This window comes from Hyposmocoma kahamanoa, unplaced genomic scaffold (genome assembly GCF_003589595.1).
Source record: "Hyposmocoma kahamanoa isolate Upper Pololo Valley unplaced genomic scaffold, ASM358959v1 65, whole genome shotgun sequence".
Lineage (NCBI taxonomy): Eukaryota > Metazoa > Arthropoda > Insecta > Lepidoptera > Cosmopterigidae > Hyposmocoma > Hyposmocoma kahamanoa.
Window position 1 is genome coordinate 2,904,709 of NW_020653853.1, and position 17,330 is coordinate 2,922,038.

The window sequence follows — 17,330 nt, forward strand, 5'->3', positions numbered from 1 at the left end:
TCCTTCGATCCGGTCGGATTCGAAATTCGAAAATAATATTACCAAAAATAAACTGGGCATATTTTTCTTCTCATTACCGGCTATGGCTGTAATGAGAAGAACAAAGGCCCGAGGGTTTTATATGGAGCGTTATAATCAAGTTAGCCTGCATGCAATCATATTATTTACGTGCAAGTGTGATGAAAAACATTGTATGTTTCACGGGCGGTACGGGAATTACCAACCTCGACTCCGAAAATAGTTTCGTTCGTAATTCCTTATTTACCGCCCTTAATATACTATTATAATACATATATGTTAAGGGCTATACATATAATATAATGTAATATACTATTACTTCTCTTTTTATTTTATTTTTACATTACTGTGATTTTAGACTTTGCAGTGCCCGCAAGCATAAATTAAAAAATATCTAAAGATGTAAAAACTTACTGCGGACTCCTCAACGAATTATACTTCCGTTTCCTCTCTTCACAAAATTCACAGTCAGAATAATCCGAAGACGGGCTCGTGAGTGCACTAAAACAATAAACAACAAAAATAAAAAACAAAACAATAAAAAGAATCAAATTGTACGCGTTAATCGTAAAATGGTTACTAAATGATTACAGACTACAGCCCGCGCGAGCGGCTATTATTTACTTTAACGTATAATTTATGTACTTATGTATATAATGAATAGTTTTAAACACTAGCTCTTACTCGCGACTTCGTCCGTGTAATTTACATATCACGTCATTGTTATAATTAAATAACAACTTTCATTCAGTGTCAGTTGTCTAAAACACGTTTAAAGTTAACGAATTTGAAAGAAAACATTAGAAAGGCAGGAGGTCTACCCAAAATAGAAACAACGCCGTGTAGTTTATGAGGCATATAAATTTGGGGACCTTTTAGCAGTAGAAGCGTTAGTGGAAGCGTTCGTCCAGGGAAGTACTGCCACATTACCTATTTCTGCCGCCAAGCAGTAAGAGCTGGTAAAACTACTTACAAGCGCATGGGGCTAGTATACTTGTGTGTCAGGGAGACCTGCGCAGAGGCAGTGAACCGCTGGTCTTTGTGGTTTAAAGTTACGAACGGCAATGTACCTGTTACGGACAGGCGTGTCACTTACCACCATGCACCAGACGCATGACTTGTCGTCCCGTCGGTTAGTTTAATAAAATTTTAAAAATAAAACCCCTGCTATGGAAAAGAAGTTGTTTGTTTTAATGATAAAAGGTTTCGGGTACTTTAGAAAAATGTATTGGATGAAAAGTGTATACGTATCTTTGCTAGTTATCTAAAAGAAATCAGGATTAGAATTACAAATTAGGTTGATAAAACATTAGTATGCAAAAAAGTATAATATGTCGAATACAATGACTTATATAGTCACTGTAAGCAGATATTTGATGGTGTTGGAAAATTCCTATAGTGATAATTATAAAGTTGGCTTAAGAATAGGTAACATGACAAAAAGAGTAAGGCAGGGTAAACTAGTGCAGTTTAAAGCAAATAACTATTATAGAATAAGATGTACACGTTATTTATATCCAAAAATAAGGAATGACACAAAATAAGTAAATATGCACCAAAATGTAGATTAAAAGCGTACCACTTAAAGTAATTTTTATGTTTTATTTAGTAAGTACAAGTAATATCGAATTCTCAGGTTTTCGCGATTGTTACACATAGGAAATGAAACTATTTTTCCGGATTTAAATCGCGTATATCTGTTTTTTCAAACAAAACCAACGTTTCGGGCCCTTTACAGGTCCCATGGTCACGGTTGGTTTTATTTGAAACAACTAATATACGCGATTTAAATCCGGGAAAATACTTTCATTTCCTAAGTAAAAAACTATGTAATGTTATAAAATATATAGTTAAGTAGGCATAATTAAGTAAAAGTGCACATGTCGCCAACAAACTGCACAGCAGTTTGGCGGCGTTTAGTAAATACTGTATTATACCCGCTGTATTCTTCTCTATATATAAAAATTAAAAAAAAATCTGTGGTACTTCTGACTAAGCACTCCTAGAAATATTGTTTTGGATTAAATCTCGGGCTATCTACATATTATATACTAATGATTTTAGTTGGGCTTTTGTATTCAAGGCATCAAAGAATTTATCGTAAATTTACATTGACGAATGACACTAGCGAATGTGTAAACGAATGAACAATTTTATATGGCAAATTACACAGCGCCTTTAGTCGTCACAGGAACTAACATTTTTTTTAAATTTAATGGCTCTAGATTACTAAGTGCCAGTATTAAAGTGTAAGTTAATAAACGGGTGGAATATAACCAAAAACGAAAAGAAAAATGAATGACCAAAGAGCTAACATTAGAAAGAATTAACACGTACACACATCAAAAAAAGTTTGCGATCACTTCGAAAAACTGAAATCTTTTTTGTTACTGTAGATTATATTATGATTTTTTCTTCTTTTTAGATTCTTTATTTAAAAATAAATTAGAACATAAAACAATGACCCCGTTCAATTGTTTTTTCATATAAAAATGCTTTCAGTCCTAGCTTACGCTCATTCAGAAATCTGATTTAGTCAATTATAAGCGATTCAAGATATTTTTCGCGGAAAGTTGTGATTGAAAAAATGCCAAGAGGATTATCAGAGGTTTTACGAGCTAGAATAGTAACTTTGAGGGAAGAAGGATACACCACGAGAGTAATAGCACGCAGACTTGCTATATCCCAATCCTGTGTCGTGGCTACGTTGCAGAGGTATCACGGAATGGGGAATTTAGCTGACCGACCCCGCAGCGGTCGCCCAACTGTTTTGACAGCTGCCCAAAAGCGCTATATTAGATTGCTGGCAGCCCGTGATCCAACAATCAACGCCACTAAAATAAAAGCAGAAGTCAGGGCCGCCTCTGGGCTTGAAGTTAGCACGCAGACCGTTCGCAATTGCTTGCACCAGGCTGGATTACGAGCACGGAGGTCTTGGCGAGCTCCGCTCAATTCCCGGCAACGTCAACAACGAAGATTGCAGTGGGCTAGACTTCGGCAAAATGAAGAAGGTGAGGACGAAAACATTTGGCAAAACTGTCTCTTCGTTGACGAATCCCGAATCAGCACTCATCCAGATAACCGACGTGTCCGTGTCTGGAGAAGACCAGGCGACCGTGAAAGACAAAGAACTGCCACTGGAACAGTTCAGCAAGGCGGAAAATCGGTGTCCTTTTGGGGTGGCATTATGATTGGAGCTAGAACGCCTTTGATCCCGTATCGGGGCTTCATGACAGCAGACATGTACAAAGCAGTTGCTATTGATGATATCGTCAGACCATTCCGAGTAAACCATGGGCACCAATTTGTACTGGTCGATGATAATGCGCCCGCACATCGAGCTCAACGAGTCAATGCTGCTCTTCAAGAATACGATATCACACGATTAGACTGGCCTGCCGGCTCGCCCGACTTAAACCCAATAGAGCACGCGTGGGATGCTCTTAAACGAGCAGTATGGAACCGTGAGCCACGTCCCCAGACAGTTCCAGAGCTCAGGGAAACCGCTATTGAAGAATGGGATAGGTTACCCCAGGAAATGCTGGATAACTTGATCCTCAGCATGCCCAGGAGGATCTTCGCATGTATTCGAGCCAGGGGAGGAGTTATTTTATATTGAATTCACACCTTTTAATAATAAATTGTTGTTTAAGTTTAATTAAACAGTCTTTTTCTTTCTATGAAATTTCTATCACTATTACATTATGATTAATGGCTCAATTTTTTAAAATAAATAATAAAAAATAGTTTTATATTTTAATTTCAAACAGGGTATTCCTATTTAAAGAAAGCATACAACATAGATTTTTTCTTGATAAAGTTAAATTTAAAGAATTATAGGAGCTTATGCTATTGATCGCAAACTTTTTTTGATGTGTGTACATCGCTATGGTGGGTCAAAATGACCGGCAAGTCATCTACCTATTGGGGCCGTGGGGTGTTAAAATGACCGGTACGATTTAGCTAACTTGCAATGCTTGTTCATGCTGCAGATGGCAAACGCTGCAATTTAGCCATATAGCACGTCCGCCGCGGACCTAACGAATTCCTGTTGCAACTTGATTTTTAGGATTTTTAATGGCATACCTCTACTTTTCTAGACTTATAAGAACAAAGAATATCTAATTTAAAAAAATTACTTTAATTCCAAATTGAATTTAAAAGTTTTGTAACTTGCTTTTTGATTGATTGATTGTATTACTTGCTCTTGATCTAGCCCTGCAGCAAAGATAGGGTCTACGATGGAACGAGCTCGCTCAGAAGATGACACTCGGGTTGTAGATATGTGTTTGGAAACAGTCGCAGGACGGGTATTCCATTCTTAGGCTGTGCGCGTAATAAAAGATGACGAAATGCACTTACGCCCCAATATCGACTATGAAGACATGATATCCCTGTTGATTTGTTTAATTATAATAACGCAATATTAAATAAAAATTAAAAAAAATCTTAACGGTTAATATCAAATGTGTATTTTATTCTGCAATTTTTTTTTATTATTTTTGCACTGTGCTTAGGCGTCAGTCGTATACCTCCCCAATGACAAAGTTGGAATCAAATATAGTTTGTTATTGTGACATCTCTAGTCAGCGATGATAGCTGTACAGCATCGAGTATATAACCAGAAATAAGACGAAATAAGGGCCGTCCGTCTCTGGCAACTCATCAAGCAAATGGACCTTATACCACTTTTAAATATCAACTCTCGTTTGCACTGAAATCATAAAATAGAAAGCTGAAATAGTACAACGCCAACAACTGACCTGTGTGTACGTCTTCGGATATTCCAAAAATAGTCTGTATTTATTGTAATAACGATAATATCTCTAAAAATGCGGGTAGACATAGGTATCTATATTTTATACACAAAATGTACGAAAGTGATTTAGGAAGGTTATTGTTTTACACTCTCCCCTTCGCCGTTATCAGGGAGGCGCTGAGGTACCATAATATCCCCAGGTACCTCAGCCGTCTGGTGGAGCACTACCTGGAGGACAGGGTGGTGCTCTACCAGACGAGGGAAGGGAGGCGCGCCGAGCGCCCAATGAGGTGCGGAGTACCCCAGGGGTCCGTATTAGGACCACTACTGTGGAACCTGGGGTATGATTGGGTGCTGAGGGGCGCGCTGCTTCCCCGGACGGCGGTCATCGCGTACGCCGATGACACGCTGGTGGCCGTCCGGGGGACCACCTTCCAGGAGGCGGCCCGAAGAGCCTCAGTAGCGGCGGACATGGTGGTCCGCCGAATACAACTGCTGGGGCTCGAGGTCGCCGTGCCGAAGACGGATGTGGCCGTCTTCGGCGGGAGGGGTAGAGGTTGGGCGGTGCCGGCAGGCGCCCACATCTCCATCGCAGGAGTATCGGTCCCGGTCAAGTCCCAGATGAAATATCTGGGACTTGTCCTGGACCGGCGATGGAACTTCGGGGATTTCCGGCAACTTGCTCCCCGAATAGTGGGCGCCGCATCGGCGTTGAGCAGGCTCCTGCCCAACCTCGGGAGGCCGGGAGCCCCATGCAGAAGGCTATACGCCGGGGTGACCCGGAGTATGGCCTTATACGGGGCTCCCATTTGGAGTGGGGCCTTATCAGCGGCGACGAACTCGCTGCTGAGGAGGCCCCAGAGGGTGGTCGCCCTGCGAATGTGCAGGGCGTACATGACGGTGGCCTGCGCTGCCGCATGCGTCCTCGCCGGTACTCCGCCGTGGGACCTCGAAGCAGAGGTCCTGGCGGCGGTCCGCACCTACCGGCGGGGAATGAGGGACCGAGGCGAGCGACCCGCTCCCCAAGAGGTGGAGCGCGAGCGCCGCCTCGCGGCGCAGCGCATGCGGGACCGGTGGAAAGAGGGCTTGGCGGATCCCCCCTATGGCGCTCGTACCATAGAGGCGATCCGCCCTGTCCTCGTAGAGTGGGTAAACCGGTCCCACGGGCCACTGTCGTTCCACCTTGTGCAGGTGCTGACCGGGCACGGCTGCTTCGGTCACTACCTGCACAAGGTGGCGAGGAGGGAACCGTCCCCGTCGTGCCACGAGTGCGGCGCTGCGGATGACACCGCGCAGCACACCCTAGAGGTGTGTAGCCGGTGGGATGAGCAGCGTCGCACTCTGACGGGGACTGTAGGGCAGGACCTCTCGCTGCCGAGCGTGGTTGCCGCCATGCTCGAAAGCGAGGAGTCCTGGGAGGCGGTGGCCTCCTTTGCGCAGAGGTTATGTCGCAAAAGGAGGCCGCGGAGCGGGTGCGCGAGGACGCGGCGGACGCGCACCCGCTCCGGCGCAGACGTACGGGGAGAAGGCGAAGGCAGTTCGCTGCTCGCCTGATCCCCTAGTGAGACCAGCGGGCTCTGGACAGGGACTCCGGAGCCTGCACTGCACAGCCTCACTCGTCTGGGGGCGGGTCGGAGGACAACCGACTCGCCCCTCCGTTGGCGCGGGAGCCCTGGCGTAAGCTAGGGCGGCCGGGCGGCGTCGTGGTGAATGTTCACTGATCCCACGGCGCCGACTCAACCGGCGAGAGGGAAACCCGGGGGGGTTTTAGTGGGGTAGTCCCTCAGTTTGGAGGGAGAGTCCCCACATAACTCCTGAGTCTCCCTGGGCTCAGGGGTATCCATAAAGATTTCCCCCCCGTGAAAAAAAAAAAAAAAAAAAAAGGTTATTGTTTTACGATACGGTGCAGTGCGGCCCGCCATAACATGCGTGAGCCTTTAGAATATTTGAGTTGTTTCTTGTTCTTACCAGTGACTTTTTATCACGATTGGCCGCCCATTATAGCAAAGCTCAAGTTAAACTGGTCGATTTTAAGTGAAACAATTGACGACATCAATTATTTCGAATTCGCACTGGCCAATCGGAGCACAGTTATCACCGTAATGATTTGGCAGAATAGTTTTCAAACAAATTAAATGTCATTTAATCTCTATGTATTTCTGGGTATATACTCGATGCTGTAAAGGTGCCTCTCTGAGTGAAGAAATAACTTTCTCATTGATGGCGCTACGCCAAAAAGTACATTCTGTGCTTTCTTCGTACCTACATATAAAATGTTAATCGAAACGCAGTAATGCCCTTACTGCTTGACGGCAGAAATGTGAAAGATGGCAGTAGTTCCCTGGACGAATTCTTTTATAAGTATGACAAAATTATCTGTCACAACGCATCGATCGGCAAAAGCTCAATGTTCACGCAAATGTGTAACACGTTGTTGATTGTACAAACATTATGTACCGCATGTTACAATGTCGCAGTGTAAATATTTTTACGTCTTTATATTGTTATCACTAAGTGTCATTGTATTATTTAATGCACTTGCAATAAATTAGTTCGTGTGCATCTTTCAAGGCGAGTTCGGTAACTGATCCTCCTTGATCCGACTCAACAATTAGATAAAGTCATATTTATTATTCTTAGCCTTACTTATTTTCTGGTAATAATACCACATGTAGCAGAATACCAGCGTCGTGGGAAACTGTGGCATTTATACTGAGCCAGCGCCTTCTCACTGCCATGACTTCCAAAACTATTTACTTTATAACTCTCCTATTTAAGCATACAAAAGTTTCATTTTTAATCGACTAATTTGGTTTGAAGAATCTGTAATCTTCTCTCCTGAAAAGTGGTCATTTTACAGATGTGGCCTTATTTCACCAAGAGCGCGAATTCAGTTGTAGATTTATTTATTTATTTATTTTATTTCACATAGTCTTAAGTGTTATAGTACACAAACTTAGAACTATGGTAGGAACTACATGTGAGACCCTGTAAGGGCGTAGCAAAATACACTTATGACATAATACATTTTTTAACCATGGTAATATAAATTAGAGTTTCATATACAACAGTTTAAGTCTTATAATATTCATATCTATCTATTTATCAAAATTCAATTTATTTATTTGCATTTTAAACTCTAAATTGTAAATTAGTGCATAGGAACATACTAACGCGTACATTATATACCCTTCAAAGATTGTGATGACATTTAAAAATATTTCAAGATTTCGGTACATTTATATCATCGAAGAATTCGGCAATACTGTAATAATATTTTGCTACATGAATTGGTTCAAATGATTTACGAATTTAGGGCAATTTGTTATAACTTTAAGATGATTAGGTGTTTAGTTATATATTTTGCTGACCATAGAATGTGGAGCAGCTGTGTATATCTTTAATTTAGAGAAAGTTACTCTAATTTTATTTTGGGTTCTATTATTTCGTTTTACTGTTTTTATCGGGGAATACAAATGTGAGTGCTTTCTAACGAACTTACACGATTCCAATATATACTCGTATATTGGGGTCAGAGTAAGAATGCCGTTTTCTATGAATACAGGCTTCACAATTACAGGCTTCAGAGTCTGTTTGCTGAAGGTTGAATAGAATGCGTATATACACATTTTTTGTAGTACAAAGATTTTGTCGATTTCGGTACTATATCCCCACAGTATGATGCCATAGCTCAATCGAGCATGTACTGTCATGCTAGATTGATACGTGACAAGCTGCTAGGGCTGTTTTGAATTGTATGACTTTAATTAGTTATACGTTCCCTTTGTTATAAAAATTTGTTATTTTAAGTGGTTCAATAAAATCATAATTATGGTGTTAGTTTTAGTGGATTCTATGCAAATAAGCTGTTACGGAAGTAAATAAAGTTTTTATCTATCTATCTATGTCTTATGTGCTTTTATCACATGAAAATCTGCTGGCAGCGAGCGCCGCCATTTATTTTCGCCATTTAGGCTACTTAGAGAGGTCGCGCGGCGACTAAAAAGTGATCAGCGACTCGGCGATATTTAGGCAATGTTTGAAATAGGAAAAGGCGATTTCATGCTACTTAATAAAATGTCTGGGGAATTACGAATTTGATTGGGAATTTTGTGGGGAATGGAGTTGTAAAATAACCCATTTGGGGGTTTGAGTATTTCTACGTGTGGGGAATTGGGGGAATTGGGGGAAAAAGATAGTTTTTTTAGGGATTTTATGGCTTCTGGCAAATCACCGCTTGTTCGCGCTCTGCACTGTCTTAATGCCCTTCTTCTACCTGCATTTTGGAAGTGAATGGGTGGCTGTGTGTGATGAAAGTTAGAAGTTTTGTGAGAGGATGCATGAACGTCTGTCTTCGGTGAATTATTAATGATACAAATTGTATATTTATGAATTTCACAATGCCTTGGTATTTTGTGTAATGCTGTGTAATTTTACGCAATAAATAAATAAAAACAACAATATTCAACCTAAATGACACTAATTATGTATAATGTGAAATCTTATAACTCTTTTATTTAAGTATAAAAACGTTATCGACTATAATTATATCGATATCATATCGATATCGTACCACCAGTTTGGGATCCAGTATTTCCTCTAATGAAAAATCCCAAACAGACATAAGACTGCAGTACTAATTAATATGTTTTAGTTTATTCTAATTTCTATTATTAATTAATAATAAATTGAATTTAATAAAAAATTCATTCAATAAAATAATTTGTAAAACTTAATGTAGCGTAAATTGGAATGTTTTCTTTGTAAAATTAAGAATAAGGTATTTAATTAGTAACTATTGTAACTATAGTGAAAAAATAGGGTGGTTTGCATTAATATTAGACATAACTGGTTGAAGACTGTACCACCTCAGTCAACCGTGACCATGGGACCTGTAAAGGGCCCGAAACGTCGGTTTGTTTGAAAAAACAAATATACGCGATTTTAATCCGGAAAAATAGTTTCATTGACTATAACCATATCAAGACAATGTATGAAGCTTCATACGCATCAGGCGCCTTTTGATTTTTTATTTTATTTCTTTATTTATTTAGTCCAGGCCACATGACCCATATAATATACACCTTAAGGACTAACATACTTACAATATAATAAAACATTATTTCTAACTAATCTACACGAATTGGACTTGTCGGCGACGTGTGGCGCTATCTGGTGTCAGGTAAACGGTAGCGGAACTGCCGATATAGGACACACTTCGGCCAAAATTCTTCCTTCATGAAGGTCGACAAATGTTCGGTCGGTACTCTCACCACAAACGAGTACTCAGGGTGTATTTGGCTTTATGTCTGATGTACTCCACTACCTCCTCAGACTTTGTGGAGTAATGCAGCCATGACAGGTGCAGCAGCGTCGTCGGTGTGGCCGGACGCAGCAGGAAGTTCGGTCCTGTCGGTGCTGTGCCACATTGATTGCGTCTAGTGGGCTTCCCCTTCTTTTTCTCCACTTTTGTTATGAGTTCCTAATAACGTGGTAGGAACCTCACACAATATTGCATATATATAAACTGCAGATAGCCCAAAGAAAGATGAGCTGTGTTGGATACCACCAAGAGTGTTTGCGCATAACGTGCGATTCGTATAGGTTCCGAATCTGAGAGATGACGATCCGAAATGTCACAGCCTCAAATTACAAAACAATATGCAGATGGTGGAACGCGATGATGGTGATGGAAAGTGAACCCACCAAAGCAAATACAAATTCAAAAGGGAATACAAACTCACGTCAGTACTAATGTACTTAGTGCACAAACGACGGCGTAGCCGGGGTCAACCTTAAATTTGTTACCACCTGTATAATTCACGATTACTATAGTAGTTCGTTCGTTCGTCTACCGGTGGCAAGCTTTGTGTTATTCAGGATATCGTTTCCTGAAATAGTGGAATTTGTTTTCTACTTTTAAGTAAAAAAATAATTTTGACAAGTTAGGCTCGGTCGCTCTCGCCGCCGCCCCCATTGCTGTGCTGCCCGGGGCCATGGCCCCCTCTGCACCCCCCACGCTACGCCACTGGTGCTTACTAATAAGTAATCAAAAATCAAACAGGAATGATGACTTGAGCTTCAGCAGAATGTCAGTGAGGCTGATAAATAATCCGGTGTTTGCTATGCTATAAACCTTTTTATCTTACAACATTTTTGTCTAGTACTAAACTTGTGTATTTATTTATTAATGTGTTGGGATATAGTAATAAACAATAAACGATGTTATTATCATTAAATACCTACAGTCATGACCGCTAGAATATGTAGAGAATTTGTAAACCAGTTACTATCTATCGCTTAGTAACCAGTGCAGTGTACACATTTAAACACTGGTTAGAACTTCCCGGTTATATACAGTTATAGTCTAATTAATTTTATTTTTAATTGAGAATAATACCAATTTATTAATGCCAGATATCTTTCTATATCCAGCAGTCTTTCACCTAAAATCATGATCATGACCTCGGCATTCCTACGCCAGACAACCACACGGATGACCTGATCTCAAAATAGAGAATGCCGTGTGCAATAAGTTCTAGACCAACGTATTAACTTTCTGACAATATCGAAAACAACCGGATCAGACACAACTAACTAATTTAGAAAAGTACATTTTCGAAGTTGATCTTGCCGAGGATCGAACCTTCTCATCTAGCTCTAGTTTTGTTATCTAGATGATAAAAATCCGTGGTAGTGACCCGTTTAGCTCTTACAGGATGTCTGAATCTACGATGTTTGAAATGAATATTGTAAATGATAAGTGTGTACAAAATTGTATATTTACAAAGAGCAACCCCTACATTTTCTTGCTCATTCTTCTCAGGGGAAACTGCCTTTTTTTTTATAGCATCAAGTGACGGGACGAACAAGTCGTTCGCCTGATGGAAAGCTAGACCTAAAATTTAATTGCAAAGATCTGAGGGGTACTACCACTGCGCCCGTCTCTCTGGGACATAAGTTGACAAGTCCCATGTACCTGTAATTTCACGAGCACCCTTACCCTTCAAAACCAGAACACAGTAATGCTGACATTAACTGCTTGGCGGCAGAATTAGGTAAGGTGGGAGTCCTAGATCAACATATCCTGAAATATAGTGTTAGGAATTAGTCAGGTTCCCTAATTAGCTAGGATAGCGAGTAATTATATTTTGATTTGTTTGATTAGGATGTGGTCATGGTCTGTCCTTTTAGATGGGTTTTTGGCAGACTAAAGCCATAGCCTCCTCGGTGGTTTACTTGTTGGTAAGGTAATAGCTTCCGAACAGTGTGTGGCTAGCCTATAGTAAAGGCTGATCACTTATGTAAGTTGCCTATCATAGGTAGAGCACCAGCTAGGGATATTCACCCCTTCAGCTGTGAGGAAGAGGGATGTAGTCTAGGCTCTACTCTATGAGTAGAATCACTGGCTGAATGAATGGTTTTGTAATTAGAATGTGTTTTGAAAAATGAAGTAAGAAAAGAATAGAGCATCTTGATATAACGAAAAATAACCCAACGCCGAAAGCATGTAAAAAAGTGCAATAAAGTACATTTTGAAGATTATTCCAGTTTTAATTCATGAAAGTACCTCGCGCTACGCATCCCAAGCTACGCCCCAGTTACAGTACTACCTTGGACGAACCCATACACAATGACTGCATTACGAATGAGCAGTCCCTTACCGTTTCTACGTAAGCTTGGTTTATAGTAACCCCTCCCTATCAATAAAAGCTCTTACACATAAATATGATACGACGTCGCGTCGTGCCACGACGAGGCATCGTTTCACGACGCGACGTCATATCGTGGAAATCTACGATCAAAATTCACGACACGACATCGTTGTATCGTAGAAACTCATGGTGCGCTCCCTAGTCCCCAATGCCGCATTCATTTGTTATTCAATATTCAAAGATGACTTTTTATTCTTCTGATGTTTTGTCCCATAGTACAAGATGCTCCTCGACTAGGGTTATTAAATAATTAACCTCAATGTCATCTGTCATCTTTGAATATTAAATAGCAAATGCGGCACTGGGGAGCGCCCCGTGAGTTTCTGCGATACGACGTCGTACCGTGCATCGTGACACTTTGCGATAGCGTGTCGTGAATTTTTACGTTACTCATCGTATCGTGTTTATGTGTAAGAGCCCTAACCTGTACAAGCGAACCCGTACAGGGATGTCATCCGGTTCTCAAAAGGCCTAGGGTGAGCTACCCCGTGCGCACCCACCCTCCCTATTTGCCAGATAGGTACCGAAGCTGACACGTTCACGTCCCGTTTAACATTGCGCAACTAACGGTTGCGCCACTAAGCCGTTGCCTCTAAAGTCCACTACCAAGTCAATTGTTTAGTGGCGGAGCTATAAGGCACGCTCACTTACTTACGTAGTTTTTACTACTTGCTACGACAAAAAAGACGTTAAAAACCAAAAGCAAAGTTGTGCAACAAGCACAGAAAAAATTTAAGGTTTGCTAGTTTCGTGCGTACGTGGCTCAGTTAGTGAGAGCGTCAGCCTCATCAGCCACGGTATGCTGAAGGCGCTGGTTCGAAGGATTTTTTCTTAGTGTTCGGTCTTTGTATTAATCAAATTCAGTAGCAGTAGAGATCCTTGTGAAAGAGTTCATTCAGGGAAGTACTACCACATCACCTATTTCTGCCGCCAAGCAGTAATGTCAGCATTACTGTGATCCAGTTTTGAAGCGCAATTACAGGCATAAGGGACTTGTCAACATATGTCTCAGGGTGACGAGCGCAGTGTCAGTGCCCCACTTCTTCTTCGCGATTTAGAGCTCTGGCACTTCAACTGTTAAGGTGGTTTTCCACCGGCGAGGCGAGGCGAGACAAAGATTGCAATTTGTATGACAAAATTGCAAGTCTCTCCTCGCCCATTTTTGGTGGAAATAGTCTGTATTGACGAGGATGGGCGAGGGGTGAATTGGAATTTTTGTTGATGTAATATTGAACCGTATTGCATTGCCTAGAGTATTATACTTTACAACGGAAACAAGATTTCTCGCGCGAGCTCGTGCGATCTCGCGAGTGCCCGCATGGTCTCGCGTGAGCTTGCGATGGCTATTAATATCAATCGCGAGGTTGTAAGGTTCGTACGATTTGCGATTTAATAAAAAGATGGCTTCATCTCATTCTTCTTCCTATAACATGTTTAATAATAATAATAATTTGTTGATGTTACTTCAGCCGCGAATTTGTTGTTAGATGAATTAGCACAGAATCTTCACGGTCCCCAATCACAGCGCCATCACGAGCTCGTGGTGGCCCGTGCGAGCTATTCATGGCAATTTTGGTGGAAATAGGACGGCGACATTTGTGTTCTCGTCTCGCCTCGCCAGGGGAAAACTACCATATAGATTACCATCAGGCGCACCACTTCTTCGTCCCGTTGATATTATTGATATGATATTTTAAAAAAATGCATATTATATATATCTATTTACTAAATATAAGCGAACGAAAATTATAAAACGCACAAGTAAAATAAAACAGAAGTATATCAAATTACAACGACGGTTTCAATGCCCTTTGCCTGATTTATTGGTTTTCGACGTGCTATTATTCCTGATGAAAACTTTATCTGGATTTCGTCATTCTGATGTTGACGCATTTGACTATCTATAGGTGAGTACGTAGTTAGAGATAGATCTATTTACGTAGCTTATTTAACTTATTAGAACTTTGTCACACAGAAGTTGTTTAAGGGTCGTATTCCAGAACTGTACTCAATGCTCAAGTCAGGATTTGAGCAGACTTGAGTATGATTTCAAGCACAGGAAATACGACCCTAACGGCAAGAACTTGAGTATGATTTCTAGTGCTTTGAATCATACTCAAGTCCTGACTTGAGCATTGAATAGAGTTCTAGAATACGATCCTAAGATTACTATCATCGATTAGAGGTGAGTGATAAATAACGTCACGATGAAAAAATCACAGTGAGCAGCAGTCAAATACTATCACCGTGACTTTTTGACGAAGGAACGATGTTCCAAAATCATATAGGTTGTTCCTCCGTTTCACTAACTGTCTCCGTCATTCGTGGCACCACATACGCATACAACGTTTTGTACAAGTACCTATTTTACAAACAAAATCATGCGCGCTCATTGTAGATGTTTTTTTAAATCTATTTATGAGCCAAGTAATAATTAGATCAGTGTAAATATTGTAAATACTAATAAGATAATTGTACAAAATTGATTCAAAAGTGTAAATACGCCGCTTTTACCAATTTTGCGACAAGCCTGTAAAACTGAAGGGTATTGCGTATCAATTTTTCAAATGGAATTAATTCCTTTTGAACGTTTAAACGTTACTTCAAAGTGTGTAATAATAACGACTATTAGAAAGAAAAACCGTATATCGTGATGTAAGTAGCAGGCGTGACAAAGTCACGGTGATGTGAGACTGTGATCTTTTTATAAATGGAACGACAGTCACGGTGATAGAAATGTAACGTTTTTCAGCATGTTCAACCTCGACTTGCCTAAGATTTTGAAACCACCAACGCAAGAAGAGGGGAGTTGTAAGTTTGAAGCTTATGTCTTTGTGATGTATCTATCAGTCTGTGACATCGTAACTCCCAAACGGCTGGACTATAGTCCATTTTAGATAGTTAACTAAATATAAACAATGTTGATACATCTTTTTATTGGAACATATACTTTACAAATCATACTTTTTTAATCATATTTTTAATCATTCTTTATTTTTTTTTACAAATTTGTATTTGAAGGTAAGTAAAAATCATTTTATAAATGTACATTTCAATAAATAGACATCTCAAGATTGTTTACATTTAGTTAAGTACCTTAACAAATGGACTGTAATCCTAAACAGTTTTTTTTTGTTTTTATAGACTCTTAAATAGGAGTTATAAAATTTCACATAAGTACACCTAGTTTGTTTCATATAGTATATATATTGGTTCATGAAGGGGTTTGGACCATGACCCCCCACCCTGGTCCAGTGCGGGTTGGCGTTTCATACAGTTCGAATTATTTTTATTACTTTCATGTGATAAAAGCACTTTTCGATACCTTCAATGAATTTATGAATACTACATGTAATTGTAAACAGCCATATTTCTTTACTAATATTATGCTCCCCGATTTTTGTGAGAAAAGAAATAAAGAAACAAAAAACAAAAGAAAACAGGACAGTGTGTTCATTGGAGGCATTGACTTACAATTATATGGACGTCGGGTCCGCGCTAAAAAGTGTCCGAATTTATAGGGCGTTAAAATCGTATACAGAGCGTCATTCACGCTTTAGCCTTCGTTTGTTTCTTCTGACAGCGAAGCAAGCTAAATTAGACAGTACTGCGATGACATTACAATTTGAATTCAACGTTTTAGCTTTTTCATATTCCTTTACATGTCACTACGTTTAAGTAGGTTGACTTGGGACATTTTTTTCGTGGTTTTTGTATTAGACCCGTCGTCCATTTATTTGTAAGTCAATGATTGGAGGTATCGTTTTGACGTATGACCATCGTATGTGGATGTATTATACCTAGGGTACGAACTTATATATTATTAATAACACATGTTTTATTAGGTACTTACGCATAACTGTCACTAGACTCTGTTGACCCTTGCGAAAGGTCATCTGCACTCCTCGATCTTGTACACTGCATCGTTCTGAATCGTCAATTCCGAATTCAACGAAATATGTATATAAAAATTAAGATGATGTTTTTATTTGCAAGTGTATTTACGTAGAATTATAAATATTAAAAACCATAATTATTTTAATCAAACTCACATAGTGTTAGGAAAACTTAACTAAATTTCACCATTGTTCCGATCCGAATAAAGTTTCATTTGCAATGTAACAATCGCGGCAGCTGACGATATTGTTCTAAAGTTCAATTGTAAGCATTTACCTTTATTGCAAAACAATGGCACGTCACTAAAACTTCTTTCTTTGAACACTGTTTAAAACAACCTATATTTGAAGAACTCTGTCAAAAGAACAATAAAAAGTAATAAGAGAACTATACGCAACAAACTAGATTATACATTTGTGGATACGGTTAATACTGATCGAGGTTCGGGAGAATTGTAAAGATAATTATTCATTGTCAATAATTTATATGTGCACTGCATTGTTTGGTAAACTTGAACCGTTGTACAATAATTACAAAATGCGGGTGAAATGATTTTCGAGTTAAGTCGATAATGTTGGTATCAATAACCTTTGGTTCGTGTCATTGAAGGCCAACTCAATGATGCGTTGCGTATTATTTGTGTAGAACGTAACAATGTATTTAGACCCTGTTATATCTATAATGAACTTAAGACCTTATCATAATTATAACTTTAAAAAAAGACATCAAAATTTCGTGGAACTACATCTGTTTATCAAGTGCGCGTGACCGGATTCATCCCCTAGTTTGACACCCTTGAAGGAGGAATATTTTCTTCGAATTTAAATGGGACCAATACTGAGGTACCCTCTTTACGACATAAAGAGAATCATCAAAATTGGCTCACGAATGCGTAACAAACACAAAAAAAGCCGTTTAAGTTATAAAGTCCTTTTTTTATA

At 39.9% G+C, this 17,330-nt stretch overlaps 1 protein-coding gene across 2 annotated transcripts in view; it reads right to left on the minus strand.

Moving 5' to 3' along the window:
- LOC113231296 (sodium-coupled neutral amino acid transporter 9 homolog) overlaps nucleotides 1-16,631 on the minus strand; it is a 37,759-nt gene extending 21,128 nt beyond the window's left edge. For both annotated transcript variants that reach the window (XR_003310552.1, XM_026465557.1), the window contains exons 1-3: nucleotides 16,545-16,631; nucleotides 16,346-16,420; nucleotides 433-519 (exon numbers count right to left, since the gene is read on the minus strand). Coding sequence is in view for 1 of the 2 variants with exons in the window: in XM_026465557.1 (XP_026321342.1) it covers nucleotides 433-519; nucleotides 16,346-16,416 (158 nt within the window). In the remaining variant the exon portion in view is untranslated. The remainder of the gene's footprint in view (nucleotides 1-432; nucleotides 520-16,345; nucleotides 16,421-16,544) is intronic.
- Nucleotides 16,632-17,330: the final 699 nt, after the last annotated feature.